The following is a 24914-nucleotide window of genomic DNA, read 5'->3' on the forward strand; positions in this document are numbered from 1 at the left end:
AAAAAATACACATTCGGACCATGTGATATAAAAAAATCACAGCATATCCACGGGGTGAATGATGATGAGTGGGCGAAGCTCCGGAAGGAATCATTGGATCTCCCGCTTAAGGGGACGCTAGCACAAACGCGTTAGAAACGTACAGTACTCTCTAGTAAGGGGGAGCGGCCACAGCGTCTTACGCAGCCATTTGCTCCTGCCGGAACGTGCACGGCGTTTGCCGACGCCATCACATGACTGCTGAGAGAGTATACCCCCCGTATTCATAAACGCTCCTCGACTTGAACTTGACTTGCCACCGCCTTGGGCAGCGCGTTCGAAACGCGTTGAAGGTAAGGCGGAGAGGCCACAGCGTCTTACACCAGCTTCTTACACGGGCCGTAACGCGCTAGCACAAACGCGTTAGAAACGCGCTAGAAACGCGGCCTTTCGTTAATGTTGGGTATTTATTGCCATCGTGGTGCGTGTGCCTATGAACGCTTCGTGGCGTAGTGGGCTAACGCCGCGCGCTCGGAAGCGAGGGGTCCCTGGTTCGATTCCGCGCTACGGACACAACTTCGGAATTTTTTTTCTCATTTTTCTCAGACTGGTTACACACTACTACTACGACGACGGGGACGGAACGGGTGCCGCTATAAGGAGCTTGGCTCCTAAAAAACTTGAAGGACGCTTAAGCTTCGCCTTTAAGAGTAGACTGCGATAGCGTTATGGGGACCCGTTCGTATCGCATCGTTCGCATACGGCAAGTAGGCTTCATTCACTGCAACACTGAACGTGGGAACGCCAACTTACAACGACCAAGCTTACACCAACCTCCTTAAAATCGGCTTCACGTTTAAACTAAAATGCACTGCTGCAAAGACGTTTTTTCAGGGGCAAAATAAGTGGTCTTATACTAACTAAAATGTGAAGGCCGTTGCACCTTTTTTTATTATTTCATTAATTGTGCGCTATTGCCCCGACGTGCGCAGGTCGGGTAGAAATGTTTAAGTTTCCTCGTAGCATAATTAGGTTTTCTCGTACATTCAAATTACAATACGACGCCGATTGGTAAACAATCCGACGGCGAATCCGACGCCTAATGGTACAGCCGTACTTTACCATTTTTCTGACAGATTTCACTGCGAGAAATTCAATTCTTGTTCACCAAAACCTTGCGCCCCCCTTGAAGGGCCTGCGTGGTCGATGTGGTTGGATGATTTTCTCTGCAACCAGCGATCACACGCCGGTTGCCGACGCCGGATTTTCGGCGACACGGGGCCCTATAGACGCTATCGCGTTAACATTACTAGACATCTAAATAAGTCGGTCCGCCATGCATTGCTTCACTGCATGAAGTTTATTTTTCGTGTATACCTATACACCGTTATTCTCCTGATGAGCTTAACGAACTTGCTTCTTATAATATCATCTGTTGGAGCGGCGCTTTCGACACTAGTAGTCGCCTTCGCCGTCCGGGCACAAGTCTCGGCTGTGCTTTGGCACAATTACTCCGCACGTGTCCACAAAGTTGTCGATGCAGTCTTGCGGCACGTTGTCCTTAACATCTGTACTGGTCCACAGTACGCATTCTGTTCATCACGATAAAAAAGAAAGCAAAACCATTACAGCACATGTTTTTACTAGCATTCCATATGTACATTGCTTTTTGTGCTTCACGGCTTGGCATTAGAGCCGTTTGTATTTGGAGAACGATTGCAATAAGGTTTAAAATGACGTTAAGAGAGACTCGACTAATATCAAGTTTGTTGAAACTTGTGTATTGCTGTAAAATATTCAATTAGCATTTCACTCCTGGCCGAACATTATTTTGTGAGGATGAATAGATAGAAAACATTCGCTTTCCTGTAAAACATCACCCCCAAACGGCGGCTTTGTCGATATTATCATGGTCATGGATATCTTAACATTTTCAATAATTTCAATTCTTTTTCTACGGGAAGAGGCCTGGGAGGTCACTAGGTTCAGCATTTTTTCTGAATAGAGTGTGATAAGAAACTCGCAGTGAACAATTGACTAATTCTTTAAAAACCGCAAAACAGAATGTGATGTAATGGCAGCTAGACCACAAAATATATGAAGGCAACTCGCTACCCGCATTCGTGTTTGCGCTGTATAGCAAGCAAGCGCTCCAGACAAGGGTATGTCGGTCACGATTCTTAGTGAGGCATCTTAGTGTTCAGTCTGCAATTACCTTCTCTGTATTTTATATCATTTGTCTCATCGGATGGCTTTCAATGCCAATTTTCTCTCGTCTTAAGTTTTAGCCCCCCCCTCCCCCCCCCTTATTAGCTATTATTACCACAAAAAAACATTTCGATTGCTCTGATATGCGCAGACACACCTACGTTGCCTGGTATTACTTATGCGAGAGTCTTACAGCTTATATTTGCTACTATTCGTCATGAATAATGATGTCACGCCTGAACAGAGTACCTTATTTTTCTCCCAGATATTTTTGGAATGTCTCCTGCCCTAGCAACTTACTCTAAGATCATTACCAACTGAGATTGGCATTTAAGCACGGCCACAGGGTTGATCATTCTGTTTAGTTCTCGCGGAATCCGAACTTTTTTAACTGACTTGTGAGCGAAAACAAAATGCAGCTACTCTCCTCGCTTATAGTAACGAAAAACCTCGTCGGTTTTTTTCTGCCCGGCAGTCTTGTGGACTTCGAACACAGGATAAAAAGAGTCATGTCCATGCTCATTATGCTATAAAATAAGATTAAGTGTGCTTTCGGTAAGTGGAAGCCTAATAAACACTATTTCTTGTGCAGATTTGTTAAAGCGTTGTGCCAACGCTCGTCGTTTCAGTTTTGGCAGCGATATGGTATATTTGGGCTGTCCAGAGCAGGCACTTCCTGCTTGCTTGGTTATCATCGAGGCTTTTTTAAGCATTGTCCCGAGTACATTTTTCAGTGTTCATGAATTCTACAACTGCAAATTGTTATTTATTAATTTATTCATACTGCAGGCCAACATACTGGCCCATGGAGGAGGGGCAACACAGTCGACAAGGCAATGACAATGCAAGAAAATAGAGAAATTAAAACAGTTGATGAAAAGGATGCAGCCCATAGCCACGTTACAAAATCAAAATGCTTGCCTTAGCACAGTATTTTCAGCACAATTTTTTATTCAATGCAATTCTATTCAGTTCAGTGCTTTATTTGTCTTTCCTTCAAAGAAAGAAAGGAGCAGTCACAAAAAGGTATTACACCGAGTAGCTCGGAGAAGTGGCTACGCCCTCCTCATGACGGCCACGGACAGTTCGCAGAACAAAACAGAATGCATCGGCAAGATGTTACAAAGATGGTTGAAATTTATTGAACACAGAACTGAGAGGCAACCTTATGTCTAACAAGCTATTTTAGCTCAAGAAACCTTTTCTAAAGAAAAATAGGTAGCCCGGCAATGTGATATGGTAACCTATCAAACAGTTCAACAATTAAAAGGATCAACCTAAAAACATTACAAAGTTTCGTAAAACCAAGGAGAAATAAGATTTGTTGCAAGAACATGTCAAGAACTTTTTGCATTTATATGTTTCCAAGGACGACCCCACTTTGTTGTTGCAAGTTATTTAACAGCGAACGTCGCCGGAATCGAATTTTTTGTTTTGCGTAGTTTGTTACCTGCCATAGTACAGGATTACGAATGTCTTACGCCGCTGTTTTTGTTTTAGGATTGACAAGACTGGTAGGCCTGAAGCTTTTGAGCAAGATGCGACAACTCATCACTGAAGAGCATGTAGATTATTTTCTCTGCTGCCGATCTTTATTACCAATGTTGTGCTCTATTGCTTGTTCTCGCATTTTCCTTCCTTCGGCTTTGGCTAATACCCGTCGACCTGCTACCAGCAAGCACATGGCCATACCTGGAATCTCTCTGAAATCGGTGACATACGCAGGCTCTTTAGATAAGTTTCTGCGGTATAGTCTTCGCCCAACCATCAACCTTGCCTAAAACATGAATTCTTCTAGGGGTTCATTTCAGCTTCTTTTTGCCTCAGCCGCTGTTTGGGGAGCGTTCTATTCGTTTTCCTACGTCATCGGAAAGGAAGACGTTTTTAGCTTTTGGAGCACCTAATAAAAGGTTCCAGCCTCGTTGGCCCCTCGTGGATTTCGCTTTCAGTCCCGGGTTCACTAAAAAAATCACAGCATATCCACGGGGTGAATGCTGATGAGTGGGCGAAGCTCCGGAGGGAATCATCGGATCTCCCGCTTAAGGGGACGCTAGCAGAAACGCGTTAGAAACGTGCAGTACTCTCTAGTAAGGGGGAGCGGCCACAGCGTCTTACGCAGCCATTTACACATGCCGGAACGTGCACCGCGTTTGCCGACGCCATCACATGACTGCTGAGAGAGTATACCCCCCGTATTCATAAACGCTCCTCGACTTGAACTTGACTTGCCACCACCTTGGGCAGCGCGTTCGAAACGCGTTGAAGGTAAGGCGGAGAGGCCACAGCGTCTTACACCAGCTTCTTGCACGGGCCGTAACGCGCTAGCACAAACGCGTTAGAAACGCGCTAGAAACGCGGCCTTTCGTTAATGTTGGGTATTTATTGCCATCGTGGTGCGTGTGTCTATGTGCGCTTCGTGGCGTAGTGGGCTAACGCCGCGCGCTCGGAAGCGAGGGGTCCCTGGTTCAATTCCGCGCTACGGACACAACTTCGGATTTTTTTTATCATTTTTCTCAGACTGGTTACACACTACTACTACTACGACGGGGACGGAACGGGTGCCGCTATAAGGAGCTTCGCTCCTAAAAGCACTATAAAATATGACGTCAGTTTTAGCGCTCACTGAGGCTCACTAAAATCGTTAAGCGGTCCCACACAGACTGAAACTGTCCAAGATCAGGTCTCAGCACATCTTACTCTGAGAGGGACTAACGATACCTAACTCACACTCTGAGCAACCGAATCCTACCTGGCGGGCTCACCTGACTCATGGGTTATGAACTGCTACCGTATTTATGCGAATTGTTAGAGTAGTCCGGTGAAAGCTGCCTATGTTGCTTTACGTATGAAAAATTTGTTTAGTTCTTCCCATCATAATTTGGCCGATCATGTTAGGCGTCGTGCAGTTGTAACCAAACGGCATCACCGAATCTAAGCCGACACTCGACTTAGAAAAATAGTTATCCCCCCCCCCCCTCAAAAAAAGTAGTGACCTACATGGTAAGTAAATACGTAGTTTATCTAACTTACTCAAACTCATAGCATGACCTATTCAGTGAGTATTACTTAATTATAGGCCACTCACCCTCGTTAGACATCGCATTGACTAAAAAAATACCTGGAACATAATTTCTTACGCAGTTTCTTAAGCTCACTCAGGCTCGCACAAGCTCTGATGCACTGAAACTTCGGAACACTTGAACACAGGCCGACATAAACCGACATACCAGCTACTATAGAAGCTTACACTTACACTGAGTTAACACATTTAGATGAAGGCTCACATCCACTCAGACAGAGTATGATTAATTCCCTTTCAGACTCAAACCCTACTTGCACTCAATGGGGCTCATTCGCACTGACGGCTGGCTTTGAGTGTGAGTGAGTGTGAGTACACCTACCTGATCATTTTCGCCGACCTACGTCTAAAACTTTCCAATGCTTGCATAGCCCTCATTGCTTAAGTGTCCGAAGGGTTATGAGAACTTGTGGCTTCTATAATAATCTCATGTTCTAATTGTATTACAGCAGTCACGTAATACAATCAGAAATTTTGTTTTCTCCCGTTTCTGTGCTTATCCTAACCGAGACTTGCATAGCTTGCACCATATGCGATTTAGGTGGCACAGGCAGAGAGCGCTGAAAAGTGAGAAATTCCAGAGTGGTCATCCTGAATTATTCTCCCATGATTTTCTGGCCGCTAATTAGCACACAGGCGTACCCTTGCAGCGCTAGTAGGGATGAAACCACGTGATTCTTTTAGCTTGTGGCAGTGCTCGAGCTTGATTCATAAAATTTAGCGCTATGTGATTCTTCCGTTTTTTACGTTTTCTCTCGTCCTCCTGTCATCACACGCCAATGGAAAATTCGCGAAGCGTGTCTTCTCACTGGAACTTCCTGTTTTCTAAAGGGCTGATTGCTGCTTGTATGGCCAGGCGTAGAAGCCAGTCTGTACTTCCGAGTCCAGTACAAACGACTCAAGGATTTTTCAACGGCAATATTTTTTCCGACGGCATAAAGAAGTATTTTTTTGCATTCTGTGTGATCCATAATTTCCTCCACGTGAGACCAAATTGCAACTTATATGCCATTCGCAGCATCTTGTCAGTACGTGGTCATTGCATTTTGTTTGGTATGGTCTCTCGGAACATTATTTTTATTGGTGTAGAGTCTCTCAGAGCTTTGTGTTAACACACATCCTGCTACAGTCCGTAATTTTAATCTTTGTGCAGCTTGTTTCATTACTCGGCATTATGACTGTTATTAATCACGCGTCGAGCGTGCATACACACAAACACACACGCACACGCACGCACACACCAGGTGGCCAAAATTAATCCGGAGCCTTCCACTACGACGTGCCTCATAATCAGAACTGGTTCTGGCACGTAAGACGCCAGAAAGAAGAAGAAGAACACACGCACACGCACACTCACACACATACACACACAAATGAAGGCATCTTCATCTCATTCCTTACGCTGTCCGTACAACTCCGCCTCAACCACCACGCAGTTCTTGTAGTTTGAATAGTATACAATGCCTTCCCTGGGAATTTTATCTGCAAGATTTCATAAAAGAAAATAAAGTTTGAAGGTTTCAATGGCTTACTTCTAACACATTGATACGCTTTTTATTGCCTTGTCAATAAAGCATGTTTTGAAATTTCAGCATCGGTGCATAGTTGTACCGCATTCGCGGTACAACCATGAAAAATTTAAGTTGAGCATACTTTGAAACGCTGTAAAGGAGTAAATAAAGATGGCATCTGCAATTGTCTGAAAATAAAAGCACTGTTTGCACTTAATTCAATAAATATGAACGTAAGGGCATGTTGTGAACTCGTGCTACATTTACTTATGCACAACTTTATGTTCTATGCTTGAAGAATCTTTGCATGAAGCCATCACTTAGTTTTCAATGCATGCGTAGCAATAGTGAGCAATGCGAAATATATCATTTATTAATATGCCTATATATAAGCAGTGTGTGATATACTTTTTACTTAAACGCAATTAGGCGTTTCTTCAGTTCACATTGCGCTTTTTCTCAGTAGGCGAAAACATGTCTGATAATCGCCAAGTGTACAGCGTGCATTTCTAGCAGATCATACATAGAGCAAACGTAATGAACTCCACACCTTTCTCAAATAAATTGGCCAACTCTCAAAAGATAAACTTGAGTGCCCACTGGATGGTGCTAGAACTCGACAGAGTGAACGGTGTTAACGCAGGTGCTGCAAAACCAGGTATTTTTCTTACCTTGTGGTATCGTAAACTGCACTTTCCCTAGGGGGCCACCCAGATGTATATAAATGGGAACTTCAACCCTGGAGATAAAGTGCATATTGCTATGAATTCATTGTATGCGTCAATAACGTGCTGCTGACCATCCCTTCTTAGCCCATAAGCGACCAGGCACCAGCTTGCCATTCTATAACCGTGAATGTTCTTTTCTTTATAGCCATCCTGGAAACCAGAATTTCATACATATAATCGTTCAGAAGTAGTTAGGAGGCAACTCGCTTCATATGGAAAACACACAATTGCCGATGTTGCGCTATTTATTGTACATGCACCGCTTCATGATAGTATTTGTGTTTGCTAAGGAAAAAATGTTGAGGTACTTCATATCTCCATCATAAGAAATATCTTTCCGCCGCCGACAAACGCCGTTTTGTGTCATATTTGAAAACATTAGCAAATAAATTCGCGAATACTTTATATGTGAATGGACATATAAAAGCAAACAGCGATCTCTCCTGGAAATTGAGCAAGCGAAATCTGAAGCATTTTTCTTAACATATTGCTACAGATTGCTGAACATATTGCTAAAGGATTCTGTATTAGTCCTCATTGCATACTGTTCTTCAGAGTACATTGAAATCTCAGTACGGCTAGGGTTCTTTAATTTCATGGTTTGCCCCATTAGGCCGTCGCAGTCGATATTGAAGCTTCTCTCTCTTCACAAATAACAACCTCAAAGAATTAAGCAACTGGCTGCATTATTACCAGTTTCTTTCGAGCGTACGCGCATTCCTTCCGTCCATGAGAAAGGTAAATAGGTGGTATGTCTAAATATATAAACCTGAAATTTGTGTCAGGGATAACGTCCATTTGATGTTGTAGCGCTAGAAAAGATCTGGTGTCTATTATTCCGTCAGTAGTAAAACTTGCATAGCCGAGAATCACATGTTACAGGGACTTAGGAACTTCTGCGTTAAATGTGTGGTTATCTACCGCCGCTGTAAACAGGATATAGGTCGAACTTTAAGCCTACATAGCTAAGCAAATCTTACTGACCGGAAATACTGTTTGCTAGAATGTTCTGCGCGTGCAGGTGCGAAAACAAAATCATGGACTAGGAATCGGGTACATTCACAGACGTCATCCGATTCCGCCAAATGCCTGCCTAAGAAGGATCCCGTCGGTAGTATCTTGACATGGTAGTTCATGAAATCTTGAAAACCAACTTTCGGTTCCAATTAGTGCGAAAGCACTTTTAGAGAGTAACTTTTGGGTGCCCGTTCCTGTGGCGAATATCGGCGTCATCCTCGTAACCAAGCCAACGAGCACAACGAAAGATGAGAGCGAACGCGGAGAGCCGCGGGTGATGAAGGACGGCGAGAGTGAAGAGAGCGCGAGGAGCAAAGTGGAGGAGGGTATGGCGAAATAGTGAGAAGAAAAGCGTAGTGCCGCGCAGAACTGCCTATGGCGATGATGGCAACGACATGGCGCTAGAGTAGCGCGCGTCTTTAGGGTGCCGCGATGCGCACGCTCGCCTACGCTCCGTTCGCGGGGGCTCGCCCATCGATTCACTCTACGCGTCACCATTTTCCAAAGCGCTGCATGAGCGGAGGTCTGTCTGCTGCGACAGCTGTGAGCCGCACCCACGCGTCAGCGACGCGCTGCATCTCGCGATCTCCCGATTAGGGAGGCAGTCTCGCCGCACTTCGCTCCGTTTCGGACGTGCCGCACGAGACAGATTGTTCACGCCAGCCAATATATCGTGAAATAAAAACGCGTATAGAGTGCTCAAATTTCGCATTTGGCAGTATCATATTCGTCGGAGAATCTTATTGCGATAGCAATTATATGGGCACTCCAAGCGGATTAGTGCTGTCGGCGTCGCCATCACCGTGAGGTTCCGCATAAAGTCTAAGGGCGATAAAATCGTCGCTACTCCGTATGCTGTATGTGCGCGCGAAAGCACGCGAGGGACGCGTGCTTTCAAGGAGAACGAACGCACGGTGGAGAGCAAACGCGACGTCTTCCGTTGAGCGAAAGGCCGTGGGGAGATGGAAGAGGGCGGGGGTGACGTTATGCTGTGGCACCAACTGTGTATCTTGCGACCGGGCGCAAGGGGAACTGGTGACGCAATCTCGCACGCGAAAGGAGCAAATTGACAAGGCAGCGTGGTAGGAACTGCCAGCAACTGCGTACTTGTACTTTGCGCGGCTGTGGGCACTCGCGCGCACCGTATCTTGAAAGCGATCTGCACACGACTCCTACCATTGTATGTGCTGCGCTTTGGCCGCTCAGTTTCCGTTGAAGCGATAGGCCGCACTAACCTTCGCTCACTGCTGCGGCCGCGCTTGCTTAGCCACCGTTTTGACAGCGGTTGTGTGTGGTCATCTAGTGTGACCTATTCATGTTTGCTTGTGCACGCTGACACCATGCTTGCTAATTCAGTTAGTAAGCGTACGCACTAATGTACGTCCTAACGCACTAACCTAAGCGAACGTCCATGTTTATACAGCAGATAAAACTACTAGCCTTACTCTAAATAGCTCTCTACTAATTTACAATCGCTATTGGTGCTTCGCCTTTCGGGCGAAACTGCGATTTTTTAAGCTAAGCTTTGTAGGCTCACAAGTGTCGGCGGTGGTGGTGGTGGTGGTGGTGTGACGCTGAAAAGTGGGCCGATCCTGGTGATAGTGCAGAAAAGGTCCAAGCTGAATGGCACATACCAGGAACAAAAAGAGAAAGAGAGAGAAAGAAACAGAGAAAGGAAGAGAAAAAGAAAGAAAGAGAAAGAAAGAGAGAGTGAGAAAGAGAGAGAGAAAGAGAGAAAGAAAGTCATCACGAAGGCCAGAGAAAGAAACAGAGAAAGAGAACGAGACAAATAGAGAGGGACAGAAAGAAAGAAATAGAGAGAGAAGAAAAAATAGAGAGACATAAAGAGAAAGAAAGAGAGATAAAGAAAGTCACCACGAAGGTCAGAGAAAGAACGAGAAATAGAGAGAGAATGGAAGAAAGGAGATAGAGAAAGGAAGAGAGAGAAAGAGAGATAAATAAAGAAAATCAGCACGAAGGTCAGAAACACACACGACAAGCTTCGCCTACGCCCGTTTTGTCGACAGGGGAAGGGCTGGTGATTTTTTTTTTGTAACCACACATCTTACCCACATATTATGCTTTGTAGCGTTTTTGGTCAGCAACCAGCACGTTGAAAATTGCCTCGTGCTGTACTTTGGCTCATTAACAGGCCACCATCTAGTAATTGCGGTGTTCAAAGATTGATTACATATATCACATAAAACAAGCATTCCCATCAGTACGGAGAGCAGGCATGACTCTGTGTAATAATTATACAGCCGCACCTGATACGGTATTTATGAAAACTATGAAAAAGAATGGCAATATAGACTACCTCGACAGCCGGCAACGTTGTGACACATTTCTATTTGTCTCTGTGACGCAGATACACAAACATAGCGGCCTTTAGGAAAAACTGCAATAGAGAGGCTACAGTTGGCTCGTATAAAAATGTTCTTTGGAAGTTAAATACGCGAATATATTGTAAGCGTTCTAGGCTCCAACAATTACAGCGCGGCGATACTGATGTGATTATTATAGAGCACATTGTGACGGTAAGAGCGTACGCCCAAGGAAGAAGTGATCACTGACAATTGGGCATATGATGTTACGATTCATACGAGAACAAAGAAGACGAATAACTATTATGAGCCGGAGTTATGCTCAATTCTTGGCCAATCCCCCGAAGTGGGTACGAGCCATGTGCTGAAGACATCATCATCATCATCATCAGCCGCAGTGCAGCTAGGAGTATGAAGTACTGTATTTTCTACAGCGCAGTTATTATTTATGCATGTATCTGGATTACACATTAATATACACAGTACGGTAGACACGTATTCTGGTATATCAGAACCGCTAAAGGCGAGTGAGTGTTGGATACTTAACCGAGACCTACATATATCAGGATATCTTCCTTGTTCTTTTCGCTTGACACGTTTTTTATGCTCCTAGTAGATTGTGCTTACCCTGTTGACGGGAACACCCAGAGATACGTGGCTGACAATACTTCGGGATCAAATTCCACTCGCTTGGCAGACATACACTCAAAAATTGTGTCGTTGTCCGCATCAGATATAGCCACAAGATAGTCGAAGGTCGATATTAACTGCAAAGAAATTACATTTCATTCGTCTTGTTAAACTCAGCACTCTTTGAAGGAAGAAAGCCAGCGATAACGTGAGTGGGATCCTACCGTCGCGTATTCCTTCATTTGAATAAAAGTTCGCTACAAGCGAAAATATGTTCCTTACAGGTGATTGACCAGCATACTGTGTTCACGTATAAAAGGTTTTATAAACTATCAGGTTATGCAGAATTTCAGAACGTTATCTGTGGCAGGTGTGATAATTCTATTTCGTGACTTGGATGCCCCAAAAGCAAGATATTATTTGCACAAAAAAGGAATGCCTATAAGACCATTAATAAACATTTACTAATTAGATTCTAATTACTTTCTGGTATAAATTGGAATTGACGAATTCTTACCGGTGAGTTTACGAGACTACAACTAGGAACGACTTATGAGGATGCCACTGGTTTTATTATATGCGCCGTGAGACCTGTTGTAAAAATGCACTGTCTCACTTATTTTTTTGACAAAATGTTCTCTCATGCAACCAAGCACAGAACTGGAACGCCAATGCATTCCGGCGCACACTTTAGGGATGAATATCTTCCCTAAAGTGTCATCCTGAGAATTTTTTCGAAGTTAATACATACCCCGTCGGAAATTGCGATTGCGATCTGTGCCGTAAGCAAAATACGAGTACGTAGTTAAGAATGTAGGTAATGTCATTTTGTTATTTCGGTAATTATCCGTTTTTCTTATTAGTGCTAGTAATTTCCCCCTCTTCAACTTATACAGCTCAAGGACAATCATTGTGCTATCTACCACAGATTGTTCTAACTAATTATGTATAGTGTAAAAGCACTTCTTATTCTAGCGTAAAAACGTTATGCGCAAGCATTTCTAAAGCCAACTCATTATCTGCACTACCTATATGTATTAACTTATCTCTGGAGGTTCACCTTATGCAAAGAATAGCTCAATACTGAAACGCAGCTTTCGTTGCCAAATATTTGGCGTCTTATTGTGCATTCTGTCTCGACCCGTAGGACTAAGCGGGAGGACTCCGTCGAATCTATTATAACAGGGACAAATGTGTACAGCTATTTTAGTTCTGAACCAAACTTGCATACCCTTGCATGCCGTAGAATATTTGGGCGCTGATTCCCATACAAATAGCCAAAATATTCATAAATAGACTTGGTATTATATGGCAATGAAATATGAATTACCCTTGAAAGGACAGAGCATTGGGAAAGCATAGCCCAGGCGGCAAGAATATGCTTAGTTGGTCAAAGAATTGTTGGGTAGAAAGTTAAGTGAATCATGCTGATGGATGCATCTCTTTAGGAGGGCTACCTTAACGCATAACAAAAGAAAGAGAATATGAATAGCAACCCCCATCGTTCAAGATGTTCAGTAAGGCTCAGTAATGACACAGCATGAACAAGAAGTCACGAAATATTTAGGAAACTCCTAAATGTGGATCTTGACAGAGACATGCGGGGTTTTTCCAGATGTCACTGAAGCAGAGTGACATTTAGCCACATGCAACTCAACAACGTAGAGGACGCGGTGAGAAATAGTCACAGAACTCTTCGGCATGTCCGAGCTTTAAAGGCCCCCTAAACCACCCAGAGGACGAAACTTAGTTGTGGTGTTGCGGTTGTGCGCGAGTCTACAACGAACACGTAGCCGCGAGAATTTTCCGAAAATGGTGCCGTAATAGCGGAGTTACACGCGTTTGATGATAGAAACACGGCCCTCGCTCGTTTCGCTCTTTCCTTCGCTACTCTCCTCGTCGGCTGGTCTCTCCTCCTCGCCGAGTGCTCCTCCAAATGTCTCGTGACAAACGTCATCGTCAACGCGCTTCTCAAAACACTGTCCACTTCCGTTGAAGGCACGCCCACGCTAGTGGCAAATATACCGACGGCGAACTGGCTTCCAGAAGGTCAATTCGTAGAACGTCTGCCGCGCGAGAGGTGTCGAAAGTAGACGGCAGTTCGGCCGGCGCACCGCCCGCAGCACTATGAACGGGCCAATCGACGACCGCGAAGCTGCGCGCCTCCGCCGCCGGTGACACAAACATCGGCTGCAGCTTCTGTTCCAAGCAAAATAATTTCCTCTAGAGAAAGCGATGCATAAATTATACATTTTATGAACAACGTCATCCACTGCCAAACGTTAAACATGAACGAGAGCTCCGATACTTGTCGACCTCAGCTGCAGTGCACGGCTACCGACGGGAGACGACCGGCTCGGCTATGCTCGCATCGCAGCCGACGGTGCTGCTAATATCAGCGTATTTTCTTCTTTGTGTACAATAATTGCGAAGAGCGATAGCAACGATAAGAAAATATTGCGGCTTGTGAGCGTCGGTAATTCATTCCGAAGCGCAGTCCGCTTTAGCTTTGAAGTGAACCGGAAAAGGCGTAGCGACGATATCGGCGCCGTCGAGCGATCAGCGGCGGTGAGGCTGCCGCACAAATGGGTCCCGGTCTCATTCTCTCTACGGCAAGGAAATCTCGCCGTTCGCGAGCAAAACCGCCGCCGAACGGCGGCCCGCGAATGGCCAACGGCGTGCGGCGAGTTACCGTGCCGGTAACGACCTCCGTGGCCGCGACTCAGCACTTCTCGGCTACCCGCTGTTGCTGCCGTGCCGGCCCGTGCTCATGCGAAGCGTGCCGCTGTGGAACCTGTGTTCCGCGCACGTGTAGAAAGGCCAACGGCGTCGGACTGTTCGCGCAGCTAATCAGACCGCTAAGCACGACTGTCAGCGTCTGCGGTTTTCGGAGTTCTGGCAGCCCGCTGGCAGCCAGACGGCAGCCAGCTAGTTCCGATTCTCATAGGAAGTCACGTGGGCTGGGATCCTAAGACAACCCGGAGCGGCCCGAGGTTCGCAAAATCGAACACCGGGACAGCGCTGGCCGCGGGACAAATGTAAACATGCTACCAGCATGGCACCGACCGACATGAGCCGTGCGCGCGCGGCGTAGTCGGCCCATTTCTGCTTTGCCACCTTGAAAATATACAGCTGTATTCGGGAATACGACCCCTTTTGTGAGATTTCGCGCGACTGGGCATCTCTCTTTGCACAGCGTAACAAACGGCCTGCGACGCGTCCGATGCCAAGACGCAAAATCGCACGTAAATAATCGCGAAAGAGCGATCGCTCGAGGATGCCTCGAGAGGTTGCCCACCGGCGACATTTGAAGTCATTTAATAAGACACGAAAAAGCGGGTACATCATAACGGGTAAAATTTCGTGCCGATCGACATGCTTGAATTCGATTTCAGAAAGTGTGTTTCAGTTGATAGTGCTCCTCTAAATTCCGCTCCTGTGCTGAAGGAGCTGGGGCTGCGGCTTGCGCATGAAAAATGCACGCCACCTGTGACCAGCGAAAAATCTTTACGCGAAAAAATAGTATTGAGTCGATCATGAGAGCAATAATTAACCTAATATACGTGTGGCCACTATTCATGTCAACCAGTGCATTCTTTTAACATCAACGGCGGTTTCGAGCTGCCACCCAAGCATACGAGGGAGAGACGGAGCGAGCACGGGCTAGCTGCGATGTCTTCGCTATATACCTGCAGAAAAAAGATATCCCCGCATATACGAGAGCGATGTGAAAAGGGATACCATTAGAGAAAGATGAACCGAAAAGGCACCGTGATGTGTGGCAATTGAGCGTCTACAACTACGCGAACAACTTGCGCGGAACACGATGAAAATACCATGCAAGCATAATCGACAGCGCCCACCGTGACAGCGCCGCACGCGCTGTTACGGCGGGGAAGAAGCATTCACGGGATACACACACACAAAAGGAAGCTTCAAATGGTTCGCCGCCGCTCGTATGGCACCGCCTCGCAAGGCGGAAGGGTGCGTTAGAACCCTAGTAACATAACGCTAGAAGTATGCAATCAGCGATCCACGCACCGCGCCGACGAGTACGCGAGACGAAGTCCAAAACCACAACAGCCGGGGCGGCGCGCGCCTGCGTTCGACGCAAGCCAGTTGGCTGAGCGAGGTAAAAGTCCTCAAGCGCCCGCGCTGCAATCCGTCAAGTCCCCACAAAGATGGCGGCGAGCGCTCATCGCCTCTCATTGTCGTCTGCTAGCCAGAGAACTTCCACAGAGCAGCCAGAACAAAATCGTCCTGGCAGGTTCTGGCAGCCCGCGAGTAGCCAGAGGCGTCCAGCCCGAGTAAAACGAACGCGCGGCGGAAGTGCGTCACGCAGTGGGCGGAGCAACCCGAGAAAAATGAAGGCGCTCTGGCTGGCTCTGGCAGCCCGTGGGTAGCCAGAAGTAGAAAATCGAAGAAGCCCTGTGTTGGAACGTTACCAGTTTGGCACTTGCGATGTCGCCAGTGCGCATAAAGCGAGCAACACGAGGCCGAGCAGGAAAGCGTGCGTACCTGCTAGCAGACTAACAGCAAGCCGTAGGTTCTTGTTCGACCAATGGACATCGTCACCGCCGTTGACATCACCAGATGCACCCTGGTGACATCGTGACGACCGCTGGGGATACCGGAAAGGCCAGGAGAGGAGGACGGCATTGTTATTTTGATTTCGTTGATCGTGACGGCATTCTGAGCGTGATTTGCGGGTTTACTTTAAATGTTCAACAAGTATCTGAAGTGGTTTAGGGGCACTTTTATGCCCGAGCAAAGGAACCATGTGTGTTAGCGTATGCTGCCTGAAGCTACACCAGTCAATCACAATTCAGATTCTCATTCATGTTCGTAAGTTTTGGAAGTGAATAAGCGTTTGAATCGCCTCAAAAAGTGCAGCTGCGAGCAAAGGAAAAACGGAACAGCCAAATTGCTCATTCTATGAATGTCTGCGTCTGCAATCGTAGGCGCCGAGTCATGCTTCCAGCAGGGAAGCATAACTAGCACCACTCCTCTTTACGCAACGTGTATTTCTCTTATTTAAGCGTTCTGAAATAGTACAGAGATACGCAGAAAGTGTGGCGTTTTGACCTTTTCAATTGTACCCCTATATCTATAAAAAGTGATACAAGCGCACAAACTGACGCGTATGTGCACTTGTCCATGTTTCAATCACTTTCAGGCGAAAACTAGCAGGAGAGGAGAGCGCATACTGACTAAAGCTACATCAAAGTGTGACAGTGACAATGGCGTGCAGCCTGTGTGTTACGCTAGGCTACGTATTTTTCCTTGGATATATTTTTGATATTGGTTCTTGGTATCAGAGACAACGCCCGAACTTTTGTTCCGAGGTGAGATGAAGGGTAGGGAAAGTCTGCAACGGCATTCGCTTCTTTCGAAAACGGAAACAGGACAGATACGGCTACCCTTCTGGCCTGAAGTGGGCGGGCCTGGTGCCATCAGGTCCGGCAATGACGTAGATGTTATGAAACAAAAGTCTTTGGGAGACTTCCAACAAGCGCTGTTTCCGCAGCAAAATCATTCGGACCAAGCGCAGTGGCTCTAAGCGAGGCTATAATCTGACGGGAAGACGGAGCAGCGCATCTCGACAAGGAACGCGCCCTGAATTTCGGCGACGGACGCGCCCCGTAAGGGTCAACCCAGGCAGCGGAGAAGCGGCACACAACGCCAGCAGCGAACGCAGCACCTAAAGTTGGTAGAGGTTGTCCCACTTAACTTTAGCGTAACCTTAAATAATGTTCAAATGCCACGTAGCTGGACCAAATCAAGGTAATGGTGTTTTCCGTCGCCTGGAGATACTGATTATTTGCGTTGTGCCTAATTCTTAATTAGTCGTAAATAATTATCAGGAGTCTCACGATGTCCGTTGCCGCCGTCGTCGTCGTAGCTCCCCGTCGCGCACGCAGTGCGCATACCGACCGCGCACAGATGTTGCGCTATACCGGTGCCGCTCCGAAACCCCTCTCCGAGCAAGCGCACGACGTCCTGCGCAGAACCGTTCGCAGACCGCACGCAGCGCGCATACCGACCGCGCGCAGGTGTTGCGCCGGCGCCTCGCCGCTGTCGCTACACTTAGCACTGTAGTATGGAGGAGCGCGAACGAAAGCGCAAACGTCGTGTCTCTGATCCTACACTTAGAGAACGAGACGCGGCAGCCCAACGGCAACGTCGCGACGCTAACCCCGAGCTACGAGCACGAGAAGCAGCAACACGCCGGCAACGGCAGCAAGACCCCGAAGCGAAAGCTCGAGCAGCAGCCGTAATCGTCCAAGGAGCTTCGCCCCAGCATCAGCATTCACTTCGTGGATCGGCCGCCAATTTTTCAACTTCTAACATATTAGAATTACATGAAAAGTGTGAATGAGAAAACTGTAGAGCAACATGAACACTTCCCGATACAGCTTACTCTTATCAATACGCGCTACATAAAAGTGTTTTTCCTAGCGTGAAGGTGAATACTCTCCCGAATTCTGTCTCAATTGCAGTGGCGATGCGTTGAAACCGCGCCACAAATGTATCTTCTTCTTCGTCTTCTACCAATTCAAGGGGTTTTAAATACTCATTCCTTTTTGTGTCTGCTGAGCGAAAGAAATTAGAAAGTTTTATAACTAATTTCGAATCTTTAGACACACTTTCAAGTCATTGCGTGGGAACTATGTGAAGTTTAGCTATAGTGACAAACGACCAGTGTCTGTTCATCTTCAAGGTTTGTATCATTGCCCATCAAATAATTTCAATAAATGCCTTGTACAGTAATTATTTTGCATAACCATGTATCGCATACTCTCGCAAACACTCGAAGCTCTTCACGTCACAAGAAATATACATATATATTTTTTTCCTGTGAATATATACTGCAAAATAACTATGGGAAAAGTAGTAAATGTTTAGATGGTAAGCATTACGTCTGTGGTACTTGGCGTGGAATGACTATAACGCAATACGAACGGCAACGAATCTTATGAGTTACCACACACACGGTACAATGGTAACAATGCAAGTCCTCTAATCGGGGCGACCGCAAACAGGTCACCAAAAGTCGTAAAATAAGGAATAACCAAGGCGTCTCAGTTAATTGGTGAGCTGAACATTGGGGGTTTGCTTCGAGTATGAAACTAATCACGATGTCAACTATCTAGTAATGGCCCCCTAGCCGCTCAATAATTTTGCTCTTTGTAAACAACATTCTCTTACCACTGGTTCAAATGGGTACAAGCGTACCCCGGCTTGGCGTTCGGCTTCCTTCAGGGGTGATACGCTTGGGAAAGGAGCCTGCGCCCTGAATTCCCGTCGAAACCCTCGTGAGCACAGAAAACAAGTCACACTGTCCTACCATGTGCAAAAGTTATAAGCTTCTACAGTTAGAAAGTAGCACACTGCAAGGTAGTATCTTCAGGAGAACTAGCTACCTTTATAATGTCTGCCGCGTCGTACAACTTGTGGTCAAGGTTCAGGGGTCCTCCCGGAGGGCCCAGCTCACCCATGACCAGGGTGGCTGGTAAGAGCAAGACCAGGGAAAAAGTACTAGAACTTTGCATCTCACTGCCTCTGATCACTCAGCTGAGAGGGCTGCTTGTTGGCAGGCGTTTTTAACTCCACGCGTATAGCCATTGCGTCAGTCTGCAGGTAAAAAAAAATGCCTTGTTTCACTTGTTACGTTATTACATTTTTGATAGCCGTACCGTCTAGTTTTGTTTGTGTATCAGACTCCTAAAACTAGCAACATAGCTATGCACATCATATCACTCTGCCAGGAAACACACTTCAAGACAGGTGCACTTAAACTCACGCGAGCACTCGCTGCTCTTATCAGCAAACAAAAAAAAAACAAAGACATACTTGTCGGAATTTACTTATTTCCGCAGTTCTTATCGATGCCGGCCGCACTTGCACTTGACAGCAGACCACCAATGCCGGAAAAAGGCTTGCAAATATGGCATAACTCGGCGTTCTCTAACGAACAAGTACACTCAACGTGCTGTTATTTAATTTCTGACCCAGAAACTTATCACCGCTCATGACAGCAAGCATTTTCATACTAAGATAACTAAGCGATAATATGAAACGACGGACAGTACGGAATGTTTCATTAATTGGCATAGTTTCCTTTCGCAATTTGGCGCTTCATTTTTTTTTAATTTCAACGGAATCGAGTAGACTTATTCTGCTCTCGTCGAAATGTATATTCAGGCTATCTAATGCTACAGGTTTGCAAAGGTACCTATTATTGCATATATTTTATTATACCAATATGATCTCACGAATCTGAAGCAGAAAATGCGCTTAAATATCGCCACAGAAGACAAATGAACAGGGTACCGATAAACTAGCAACTCATTGTTGCCACGCAGATTTGGAAGTTATAATTTCGGAACGGGTGGACTTTACGTCATCCCAGTAGGCACGTCAGTTGACACCAACGTTCAAAAGGTATTGGTATAGTTACTGGTCATTGAACGCCTAAGGTTTACAAAGTGGTGCCAATAGTAGCACTGTCAATATGATTTCTGGCCCAAGAACGACTTATGGTTAAAAGCTTGGTGCGAGTATCGGCCTTGCCATTCCAGATAGACATCCATCGTTTTGCACCGGATCGCGCATGTCATAAACAATAATAGTACCGCCGTGCTGCAAAGCGGGAATTATTGGACTGGCATTACTAAGACTTGCCTAAATAGGTTATAAGTTAGCTTTGTGGGGAAACACTGGCACGATATTGATTTTTAGGGGGTTCTTTTCATACTTCTATTCATACTTCTATTCATACAGTAAAGAACCATTCACTGCTAACGTTTACAAACATACAATTTAGAAAACCAATGCAACATGCATAGCGCAGGATGTAGAGATGGTTTGCCCATTGACATGGTGTGACCCCTTCAACAGAGCTCGTACCACTACTAGGATGCAAGCAATACTATTTTGATTGAGATTTATTAACAGCCTAACTTATGCTTATATGTCACAAGAGACGGGCAGACAGACCTGCGTTGACTGACCAGGTTGATAGGTTGCGTGTACTCTCATGGTTTTGGAGCGACTGGTCGTAAAGTATACATGGGTAGTGTCGGTTCACGGCCAAAATAAGATAGAACGGTGAACCACCGGCAGTATCGTGGCGTGACGAATTATAGGCGAATATAACAAAGGGTAATGTAGCATCCCAGTCGCGGTGGTCGACGGAAACGTACAAGGAGAGTACGTTGGTTATGGTGCGATTCAGTCGTTCGGTGAGGCTGTTTGTCTAAATGTGATAGTCGGTGGTTACCTTGCGTTTTGTGGAACATGAGCGGAGAAGGTCGTCGATGACAAGGGACAAGAAGTAAGGACCACGATCGGTGAGGAGCTGGCGAGGAGCACCATGATGCGGAATCACGTGGAGAAGGAAGTTGGCAATATCGGTAGCACAGCTGGTTGGAAGCCGGCGAGGAATAGCTCAACGAGTGGCATAGTCTGTCGCGACATGCGACCATTGGTTCCCTGATGCTGATGTAGGGAAAGGTCCGAGCAGATCGAGGCCGACGGGTAAGAACAGCTCAACCGGAACATCGATAGGTTGAACAAGGCCGGCGGGAAGCGACGGCGGCCTCTTGCGTCGTTGGCACAGTTCGCAGCTGCCAATATACTTCTGTAGGGAGCGATAAAGGCCAGGCCAAAAAAGAAACGACGCCGCACGCGTTCATAAGTGCGTGTTACACCACGATGGCCTGCTGTGGGTTCGTCGTGAGGCTACTGGATGAGAGTAGAACGCATCTGGGAGGGCACCACAAGCAAGTGGTCTGGACCTTTTGTGCATAAACTCAGGCGGCATAAACTTCCACTATCGAAGGTAAACATTCTGAGCGACTCGTATGAGGCCCTGGAGCTGAGACGGTTGGTGATGGAACGTAACGCCGAATCCCACCGCCGTTCATCGCCGAAATGAAGAAACGCAGATGTAGAACGAACACAGGCATCAGTGTCAGGGTTCCTGCTGTCGGGTGGATCCACGGGATAACGGGACAGGTAGTCCGTGTCCTGATGTAATTACGAGACTTGTGCACGACGGAAAACGAGTACTCTTGTAACCGAAAAGCCCGGTGGTAGGATGTTTCAGCGAGGAAAGCCAGCAGAGCGCATGGTGGTCCGTCACTTTCGTGAATGGGCTGCCAAAGAGGTACGGCCGTAATTGGGAGATGGCCCGAACAAGGGCAAGATTATTACACTCGGTAATTGAGTAATTTCACTCTGGGGTGGAGAGCAGGCGGCTGGCGTCCGCTGTCACAGTCACGACCATGCTGGCGCTGGGCAACGACTGCGCCTATTCTGTATCCACTGGCATTCATCCGAACATCCGTAGGAGCTGATGGGTCGAAGTAGGCCTACAGAGAAGTCGTCAGAAGGCGGATAACCGCAAAAATGCATGAGCCTCTGATGGCCCCAGAAGAAGGATTCATCCTTCTTGAGAAGGTCGGTGAGCACACGGGCGATGTCAGCTAAATTTTTGACAAAGCGATGGCGGCAGTAAGAACGAAAGCCAATGAAGAAGCGAACGTCTTTGGTTGAGCAAGGTACAGGCAAATGCTGCACGTCGAAATTTTTTCTGGGTCAGGTCGGATTCCTTCACAATTACCAAGGTGACCGAGCACTGTTATTCCGCGGCGACCAAAGTGGCACTAGAATGAGTTGAGCTGAAGACCGGCGCAGCAGAACACTTGGAGAATGCCCGACAGGCACTGAATATGGCTGGCAAATGTCCTTGAAAAAGCAATAACGTCATCTAGGTAACATAAGCAGGTGGATTATTTGAAGCTTTGAAGGAGCGAATCCATCATGCGCTCAAATATGCCAGGCGCATTGCCTAGACCGTGGGGCATAACATTAAAGTTGTATATATCCCGTCAGGGGTCACAAATGCGGTTTTCTCGCGGTCCATGGGATCGACAACAACCTGCCAATAGTCACACCGCAGGGTGATGGGCGAAAAATAACAGAAATTAAATACCAGCCTAACTTCTGATTCTCTGTCACAGAAGACGCGCAGACTTACACCTTTGCGTTGACAGACCTGGGTGATAGGTTGATTGGTAAGTTGCTTTGTATATTATGAGATATATTATGAGATATATTATGAGTGGGAATTGTAGCAGCACAACCGGCATCATGCTAAAAAACCCATTCTGCTTTGCACTACAGGTCAATAACTACTCTTATAAATGCTTCCATAGTGATGACCGTTGCTTGCTGCTGCTGCCCTGCCCACTGTGTGTCAAGTGTATTTTGAGTTGCGTACCTTGTTTGCCTAGCGATCTTTTACTGTGCGGCGATATCGAGCAAAACCCCGGCCCAACTGAAAAGGAAATGCTGCATAAGTTATTCGAGGGCCAGAACAAAGTGCAGTCTGCGATTGAGGAGATCAAGACATCTCAAATAAACATGGAACAAAAAATGTCTATCCTAACTAGTCGAATCGACCTTGTTGAGAAGCAATTATCAACTCTATAGCTGCGCTGGACAGCAAGGTTAACGACGTTGACACCACGGTATCTGCATTGAACAAACAACTTACTTCACTGGTAGAAAAGGTCGACGATCTTGAAAACAGGGGACGGAGGAACAACCTGATTATTTACGGCGTAGACGAGTCTGAAAACGAAACTACCGAAGCGCTTGAAAGGGTAGTGACTGAAGAAGTATTTAAAAAGATATTGCGTGTAAACGTTGCGAGTATCGAAAGGATACACAGACTAGGTCGAAAAATGAAAAATAAAACGCGTCCTGTTATTTTAAAATTCTTGGACTACCGTGACAAAGCATCCATACTGAAGGCCTGTAGTACACTAAAGGACAGTACATATTCTGTGTCAGAGCATTTTTCCAAAAGGGTGCGTGAAATACGCAAACAGTTATGGAAAAGCGCCTCGGATGAAAAAGCAAACGCAGCGAAAGTTAAGCTTCTATATGATAAGTTAAACGTTGATGGCATCATGTATGGATGGGATGAGGCAAACGGTTTTCGTTAGCGCCTTAATACAAAAAAAGTTGCAGTGGCTTAGCTCGGCTATGCCAGGATATACGTATCGTTAGCAAAGGTTCAGCCGATTGACGTCATCGACGGTGTTTTGTTGTTGCTGCAGGGGTGGTCGGGCACGTCGCTCAGCCTCCTGGCGACGCCGCTTTGCTAGACGTTCGTCCCTTTGCTCCAGTGTCTCAGCAGCACGTTTAGCCTTCTTCTGTTCATTCCTTCTACGCTCAACCGCTAATGGCCAGGCAACTACTTCGGGATCCGATGAGTCAAGCTTCTCCGTTCTTCTGCGCTGTTGAGCAGCATTTGCGCTCTCCTTCTCCATGGCTATACCACACTGGCAAACGCCAGTCAGAAGCGCAGCGGCTCCAGCGCAGTGTCAGACGGCGACTGCACAGCGAGCGCGCGCCGGCGCCAGTGCGTCTACCACGGCTACGACGTCACTCCTCTGGAATGCGCAGACCGGCGGCGGTGAGTCGCGCGCGGCGGCGGAGGAGTGCGCGAGAGGTGCCGGCTCCGATGGCTCCGGTGCGCAAGCCGTGTGACATCACTGATCCTTACGCATGCGCAGCACGGCTCTTGATGTGCCGCGCGAAACGGGCTTGGCTAGGCCAGTGTAGCTAACGCTACAAAAAACGGAATTGACAACGCAGTCTAAAGCGTCACTCACAATTCTCAATGTTAACTGTAGGAGTATTGTAAACAAGGCTACTGAGTTTGAGGGACTTCTACTGGTACATAATCCAGATATTGCTGTTATTACTGAGACGTGGTTGACCAGCGCAATATACAACAGTGAATTTGTCCCACCGGGATTTAGTCTGTTTAGAAAAGATCGTGGCACTAAAGGTGGTGGTGTGTGTATTGTTTTCAAGACATCTTTAAATATTCAAAAAATGCCAGATGTACCTAATGTAGAATTCATCTTTTGCAAGGTGTATTATGTTAATGTTGCATATGTTTTGGGAGCAGTGTGGGAGCAGTGGGAGCAGGGACCGCAACCATTCTAGAGAAATTACGGGAATACATGAACGCATATGTTAAACCCGGTGATTAAATTATTTTGGCAGGAGATTTTAACTTGCCTAATGTGAACTGGTCCTCTATGTCGCGTGGTAAGCGCAGTGATACCACGGGTGATGTACTCTTGAATATCGGCTTTGATTTTGACCTTTCACAAGTAGTTGAAGAGCACACGAGGGTGCAGGGTATGTCTAAATCAATTTTAGATCTTTGTTTTGTTAGTGGAAGCATTTTTCCTAATGCCCTCTGTGAAGTAGTCCTGGTATTTCTGATCACCGTGCTGTATTGCTTCATGTATCTTCTATCGCTACAAATGAAATCAGAAAAACTTCTACGTTTCCTAACTTTTCTAAAGCAGATGACGTGTCAATATTAGATGTCCTTTCTTTTCATATT

At 46.4% G+C, this 24914-nt stretch overlaps 1 protein-coding gene across 1 annotated transcript; it reads right to left on the reverse strand.

The window, feature by feature from the left end:
• Positions 1-1303: 1303 nt before the first annotated feature.
• Positions 1304-19115, reverse strand: LOC119461724 (uncharacterized). Its single transcript, XM_037723094.2, has 5 exons — positions 18901-19115; positions 11474-11613; positions 7449-7516; positions 6668-6748; positions 1304-1571 (listed from the first exon to the last, which is right to left on the reverse strand). The coding sequence occupies exons 1-5, from the start codon at positions 19027-19029 to the stop codon at positions 1435-1437; spliced, it is 555 nt and encodes a 184-aa protein (XP_037579022.1). The 5' UTR covers positions 19030-19115; the 3' UTR covers positions 1304-1434.
• Between the last annotated feature and the right edge of the window lie 5799 nt (positions 19116-24914).

This window comes from Dermacentor silvarum, chromosome 8 (assembly GCF_013339745.2).
Source record: "Dermacentor silvarum isolate Dsil-2018 chromosome 8, BIME_Dsil_1.4, whole genome shotgun sequence".
Classification (NCBI taxonomy): Eukaryota; Metazoa; Arthropoda; class Arachnida; order Ixodida; family Ixodidae; genus Dermacentor; species Dermacentor silvarum.

What these genes read in the sequence shown, in the direction of transcription:
- LOC119461724 (XM_037723094.2), bottom strand. Translation starts at nt 19,029, where the DNA reads ATGCAAAGTTCTAGTACTTTTTCCCTGGTCTTGCTCTTACCAGCCACC. An exon ending in ACGCGGCAGACATTATAAAG is followed by an intron (nt 11,614 to 18,900) that starts GTAGCTAGTTCT and finishes ATTTCTTTGCAG; the next exon opens with TTAATATCGACCTTCGACTA. An exon ending in GCAGTTTACGATACCACAAG is followed by an intron (nt 6,749 to 7,448) that starts GTAAGAAAAATA and finishes GAAATCTTGCAG; the next exon opens with ATAAAATTCCCAGGGAAGGC.